Source organism: Gekko japonicus, unplaced genomic scaffold, assembly GCF_001447785.1.
Source record: "Gekko japonicus isolate JY-2015 unplaced genomic scaffold, Gekko_japonicus_V1.1 scaffold2339, whole genome shotgun sequence".
Lineage (NCBI taxonomy): Eukaryota > Metazoa > Chordata > Lepidosauria > Squamata > Gekkonidae > Gekko > Gekko japonicus.
This window is the reverse complement of record NW_015169855.1, coordinates 197,977-204,500: the sequence shown is the minus strand read 5'-3', so window position 1 is coordinate 204,500 and position 6,524 is coordinate 197,977. Positions and strand designations below refer to the sequence as shown.

Genomic DNA, 6,524 nt, shown 5'->3' with positions numbered 1-6,524 from the left:
CAATAGTCGTTTCTTAAACGTAGACCCAGGTGAGGTTTCTTTAAGGCAGAGAGAGAGGCAAACCAGAGGCCTTGTTCTAGGCACACTTCGGTGGTCAGGGGCATTTCCCTTGAATAATGCTTCGATTTTGTATCTTTCTTTCCTGGTTTTAAAAGAATTAGATGCAGTAAGGGTGGAGCCAATAGTAATGGAATAGTTCACTGTTCGTTTGCTCTAACATTCTAACAACGTACTTAATTCTGGCCTGTGCTGCCAGTCACTGGAGGTTCATCTGGGGCGCAAATCCAGTTTTCCCTTGTGGCTTCCAAGGAGCATGTGGGTACATGCTTCAGACACTCCCCTGAGTTGAGGCTCAGGCAGGGCTCTTACACCACCCCCTCCCTCCCTCCCTCCCTCCATCTCTGCCTGTCTGGAGGTGGTGGCAGAGCCCCTCCCCTCCCCTCCTCCTCCTGCTTCTCAGCTGTTCCGTTCCCAGGGGATGGTAAGCAGAAACAGCGCTAGGGAAGCCTCTTTTGCTTTTCGGGGGGGGGGAGGGTTAAAGAGCCCTTTGCCTGGGTCTGCGGGAATTCACAGGGGGAGACAGTGTCGCTGGCCCCTTTAACCCTTGCCAGATTCAAAATTCGGCCCCCATTAAAAACTGCCCGCCCAGAGTTTAGTGGCTAAAAAGCCATTTATTTGAATTTTACGTTTTCAGTTGTCTGTTCCATCGCCACTTTGGATGATACTTATGAGCTATAGACTGCCTTTCTATAAAATTTAATACATATACCCCTGCTGATAAACACTGATGATTGATGCTGTCAGTTTCTCGGTTATATGCAGAGCCAAGTTGCCATCCTCCAGGTGGGGCCTGGAGATCTCCCGGAATTACAGCTCATCTCCAGACAACAGAGATCAGTTTCCCCGTAAAAATGGCTGCTTTGGAGGTGGGACTGTGGTGGTGCTGGGCCCTGCTGAGGCCCCTCCCCAAGTGTCCGCCCCCAAATCTCCAGACATCTCCTAGCCCAGAGCCAGCAACCCCGTGCAAAACACGAATAGGACAGAACCAAGGAAGTTCACAGAATGTTGAGAATCTGACTGTTCTAGAATGAGTTCTCTTTTCTGGCATACATTTAGGTGAACTAATGTACAGGGATTTTTTATTTATTTGTTTTTTTGCAGCATAAAATGTGTTGGTTCCTTTGGACTATCGTGGGCATTTTGTTTTATAGTGTGTTGACTCTGCTCCTGAGTTTCTGGTAGGAGGTGAGGTGACGCTGATCTTGGCAGAAGACAGCAAAACCAAACGAGTAATTAAGTGACGCAAGCCTTTTGATTATTTCTCCCCCCCCCCCTGCAGCTGGGCATTCGGCTCTCCAGAAGAGGCGCACAGGAGAAGAAGCGGCTCAAGTCCTGTGCAGGAGATGAAAAGAACTTCGGGAAAGGAGGGCCTTTGCGACTCAGGCTGAAGGACGTCGTTCTAGACCGGCTCCTTTCTCTGTGTCTAAGACGGCGAATGGCCTGTGCTGGTATTCCAGTGAGGAGCGACTGACAAGCAGCAGCAGCAGCAGCAAAGGCTTTGGTTTTGGCTGGCCTGTCCTTTTGCCGGTTGGGTGGTGCTCGTTGGCCTGAGGAGGCTACAACAGAACTAGGAGAGGTCGTTTTTCCTTGTTCCTGCCTCTTGTTGAACTCCGGCAGCCGTGCTGTTTGCAGGAGGGTTCCACTGAATTTTTGTTCTTCTAAAAGAACAGAGGATGGTACAACTGTCCCTGAAAGCCCATGGATTATTGAGCTTGTTTTTCATCCATTTAGATGTGGAGGCAGGTGTTTCCCTGCATGAGATGCACCGTCCTAGTGGCACGGGCTGGATTTAAAGGGGAAAATACAGTATTATATACGTAGCCTCATGAAGTGTACGTGAACAAACTGGAGAGCAAAAAAAAAATTTTTTTTAGCATTGCACAGCACAGTTCTTATGCTGAATCAAAGTGAGGACCTGATCAGGATAATATCCATCTCTAAAAACCGCTGTATGGTACAGAGCTAAATGTGAAAGATGTCTTGGAAGAGGAATTATTTTTCTGTGGGACGGGGCGGTGTGCAAGGAATGTTCACGCCACGCAACACAACATCTATAGCACCTAGTAAAGGTCTCAGCAATGAGCCGGGACAGAACAGCTGCTTTTTGAATAGTGCATTGCAGGTAAGCAGTGTGGATGAACATCTGCTAGTCTTTTTATACGTGTTTTCCTCTGCTATGCCTAAAATACTGCTTGAGAACATCTGTGCAAAACAAGCAATTACACAAAAATGTTGAACCTGTTGTAAGAGTTTACAACCCATCCCCTGTGATCTGGTCACAGGAGTGTCCTGGTGTGATGAAATGTTTTCTTCTTGAATTTACTTTGCTACCATTGTAAAAGCCCATACTTTAAAATGTACATAGTGTCAAATGGGAATCCTTGCTAGTCTGTAGTAATAGGACAAAATAGAGTCCAGTGACACCTGAAAGACCAACAAAATTTTCCAGGATAAACACTTTTGTAAAGTATCTGACGAAGTAGGTTTTGACTCTCAAACTCTTATACCCTGAAAAATGTTGTTGATCTTTTAGGTGCCACTGGACTCTTATTTTGTTTTAAAATGTACCTGTCTCTGGAATTTTTAGACAGAGTAGGATCAATCAGACCAAAAAGCATATAGAAATCTGCTTTTCTAGTTCTGCATTTTCTATTTTATACATTTTACAACACAGTGCATGTTTTATAAAGAAAGCTGATCATTTTGTGCCAGTTAATTAAGAGCAATTTTGAAAGTATTTTCAAAAAGTTGGTAAAATATTGTTTAGGCATCACCTTTGATAGAATAAGAGAGATGTGAACTGACGTGGGCTCTGAATCCTGTTGACGTATTCCTTTTTAAACAAAATGTCTTGTGACAGTTGAAAATTTATTACTTGATAACAAACATTTATTTGTTAATAGTTCTTTGGATTAATTGGGCAGCGTGTTCATCCGTTAGAAGCTATTATTCTGGCTTTATAGATAGGGATGCTAAAGTATATGATCAAACTGCTCAGGAATATTAACTAGGGTAGTATAGTAGTTTGAGTGTTGCTCTTGGACTGACTGATTGATTTGATTGGATGACTGATTCAATTTATACACCACCCTCCCCCAGAGGGCTTCGGGTAGTGTACAGCATATGACAATAAATCAATAGATTTAAATAATTAACAATAAAACAGTTATAACTGTATAATACAACATAAAACCTCATCCAAGGCATTTGATATCAATTATAGATAGCTTCCTGTGGGGGGCGAGGGCGAGAGACGGAGGCCAGACTAGATGGCAAACCATGCCCATCCTCAACCGTAGGCCTGGTGGAACATTTCCGCCTTACAGGCCCCGCGGAACTTTGTACCAGGCCCTGCAGGGCGTGGATGTCACTAGGCAGAGAGTTCCACCGGGACAGAACCAGGGCCAAAAAGGCCCTGGCTCTGGTCAAGGACAGCCAGACGGCTTTCAGGTCAGGGATCACCAGGAGATTTTGCTCCCCAGAGCATAGTGCTCTTCAGGGGATCTACCAGGAGAGGTGGCCCCGAAGGTACGCTGGCCCCGGACCCTTCAAGGTCTTAACTCGTGGGCACTCCATGAAATTGCTGAGGAGTCGGGTTAGAACGGATAAAAGGAAGTCCTTCTTCACCCAAAGAGGGATGAACCCGTGGAATTCAGTGCCACAGGAGGTGGTGGTGGCAGCTACAAGCAGGGGCGGCTTCAAGAGGGAACTGGATAAGCATCTGGAGCAGAGGTCCATCAGGGGCTATTAGCCACAAGGTCTAGATAGGAACTCTCAGTCTGGGGCAAGTGATGCACTGTATACTTGGTGCTTGGGGGGGGTCAATAGGGGGAGGGGCTTCTAGTGTCCTGGCCCCACTGGTGGACCTCCTGAGGGCACCTGGTGTTTTGGGCCACTTTTGTGACCCAGAGTGTTGGACTGGATGGCCTGATCCAACATTGGCTTCTCTCCCATGTTCTTATGTTCTTAATGATTAATACCAGAACCCTAACCCTGCCATGAAACTCAGGACCAGCCATTTTCTCTCAGCCTAACCTACCTCACTCACAGTGTTGTTGTGGGGATAAAATGGAAGAGTTGAGAGCCGCTTCATGCTGTCCTGAGCACCATGGAGAAAGTGTGGGGTAAAGATCGACACCCACCTCAGTGGCAGAACCAGGATAAATGCTCAACTGATTATTTTTAGCTCTTAGAACCACGTGACAGCTGAGAGAATGACTGCAGGAGAGCCACAGAACCACAGAGCCGGAAGGGGCCCCGCAGGCCATCTAGTCCAGCCCCCTGCTCCGTGCAGGACCAGCCTAGAGAGCCCCTCCCTGACCAGTGTTTGTCCAGCCGCTGCTTGAAGACTGCCAGGGAGGGGGCGCTCACCACCTCCCCGAGGCAGCTGATTCCATTGTGGCACAACTCTTGACTGTAGAAAAAGGTTTCCCTAAGATACAGCTGGTACCTTCCCTCCCTTAATTTGAACCCTTTCTTGTGAGTCCTCTCCTCTGTTGCCAACAGGAACAGCTCCCTGCCCTCCTCTTAAGTGGCAGCCCTTCAGATACTTCAAGAGAGCAATCATCCCCCCCCCCAACCTCCTCTTCTCCAGACTAAACATTCCCAAGAAGTCCCTCAGCCTTTGTTCATAGGTGCTCTTGGTCTCCAGGCCCCCCATCATCCTCGTCGCTCTCCTCTGCACCCACTACATTCTGTTCACATACTTTTTGAAGGGAGGCCCTCAGAACTGCACAGTTATCCAGTTATGTCCTGATCAATGCAGTATACAGCGGGACTGTGACACGGGTCTAGATCTAATGGGTGGAAATTACAAGGGAGTCGTTACCAGCTAAATATCAGGAGAAACTTCCTCACTCTGAGTGGTTGAGCAGTGGAACAGACTGCCTCAGGAGGTGGTGGATGCTCCTTCGCTGGACGCTTTCAAGCGGAGGCTGGACGACCATCTTTCGGGTATGTTGTAGGGCTATCTTTTGGCTATACTCCTGCAGAGTGCAGGGGTTGGACTAGATGACCTACAAGGCCCCTTCCAACTCTGACATTCTATGATTCTATAATACTATCTTGTGATTTAAATATTATGCCTCTGTTTGGTACATCCCAAGATCACATTAGCCTTTTTTGTTGATGCATCACACTTGTTGCTCATATTGAACTTTAGGTCCACCCGTACCCCAAGGTTTTGGTCACACACTGCTACCCAGAAGTGTATCCCCCATCCAGTATGCGTGATCCTCATTTTTCTTACCCAGCTTTAGAACTCGGCGCTTATCCTTGTTAAATTGGATCTTGTTCACATCCGCCCACCTTTTCAGCATGTTCGGATCTCATTGAATTCTATCTCTGTCTTCCGGTGTGTTTCGGCTCCTCCCAATTTGGTGTCATCTGCAAATTTAATGAGTAGCCCCTCCACACCCTCATCCAAATCATTTGTAATATTGAAAACTACTGGGCCAAGGGAGAGAGCCCTGTGGCACCCCACTCTACACCTCCCTCCATTCAGATGAAATGCCAGTGGCAACTACTCTCTGAGTGCGGTTCTCCAACCAGTTCCCCACCCACCTAACTACCCTAGAAATGTACTCCTATTGGTTGGGGTCAGAAATAGAGTAAGAGAGACTATTATGTCTGAGTCCTGACAGTTTCCATTTGTTCTATTGATTGAGTCATATAGCTTTTATTATGTCATTATTGGGCCATAGCATAGGGTTTATGTTTCACGGAAAAAACTGTTGCACAAGGAGTTCAAGACAAAGGAACGATTCATTAATTGTCTGGTCTGGAACCCTAGCCTTGTGAATATGTCATGGTTTTACTGGTAAGCTCAGTTCTTGAAACTAGAATGATATAGACCCCATTCATGAAACTGAGCAGATTTTTCTTGAACTAATTTGTAACTACTTTGTAGCTCCCCCCATGATTGGTCCTTTAAAATTGATAAAATTATTTATTAACGCAGTTATGGGATGGCTTTAATGGGTGGGGTTTATTAATGTGTTCAGCTCTTGAAATTCTGTTTAAAGCGAAGTCCTTGATCAATAGGAAGGAACTTCCTTTGCATTTCAAGTATATGTATTTCATACTCTAAAAGATTTAGGATTTCTTTAAATAAATGGGCAATAAAGGTTGGGGGTGGGGATACTAGTCCCTGTACTAGCAGGTTACAGTAGTACTGCTGGCATGTGTGTCATGCCTGTGAAGTTACAAATACAAGCAATATCTGCCATCCCTCAGTTAATGCATAAAATAAAAAATATTATTTGCCTAATTTTAGCCTTAACTTCCTTGCCAAACATTCTCATGTTAATTTAAACAATGTCCTGCTTTGTTTTTATAGGTTCTCTGGCATCTTGATATTTTTCGACGCAGTTTCCGACAACTTACAACCCACAAATGCATGGGAGATTCCTGTATATTTTGTGCTCTCAAAGTAAGCAATACAGTGAATGAGGGGGAAATTCTCT

The 6,524-nt window shown here is 45.8% G+C and overlaps 1 protein-coding gene across 1 annotated transcript in view; it reads left to right on the top strand.

The window, feature by feature from the left end:
• Window positions 1–2,018: 2,018 nt before the first annotated feature.
• Window positions 2,019–6,524, top strand: part of USP54 (ubiquitin specific peptidase 54) — a 107,324-nt gene continuing 102,818 nt past the window's right edge. Inside the window, exons 1-2 of the mRNA XM_015417383.1 lie at window positions 2,019–2,182; window positions 6,398–6,490. Of these exons, the coding sequence (XP_015272869.1) occupies window positions 2,036–2,182; window positions 6,398–6,490 (240 nt within the window). The 5' untranslated portion in view covers window positions 2,019–2,035. The remainder of the gene's footprint in view (window positions 2,183–6,397; window positions 6,491–6,524) is intronic.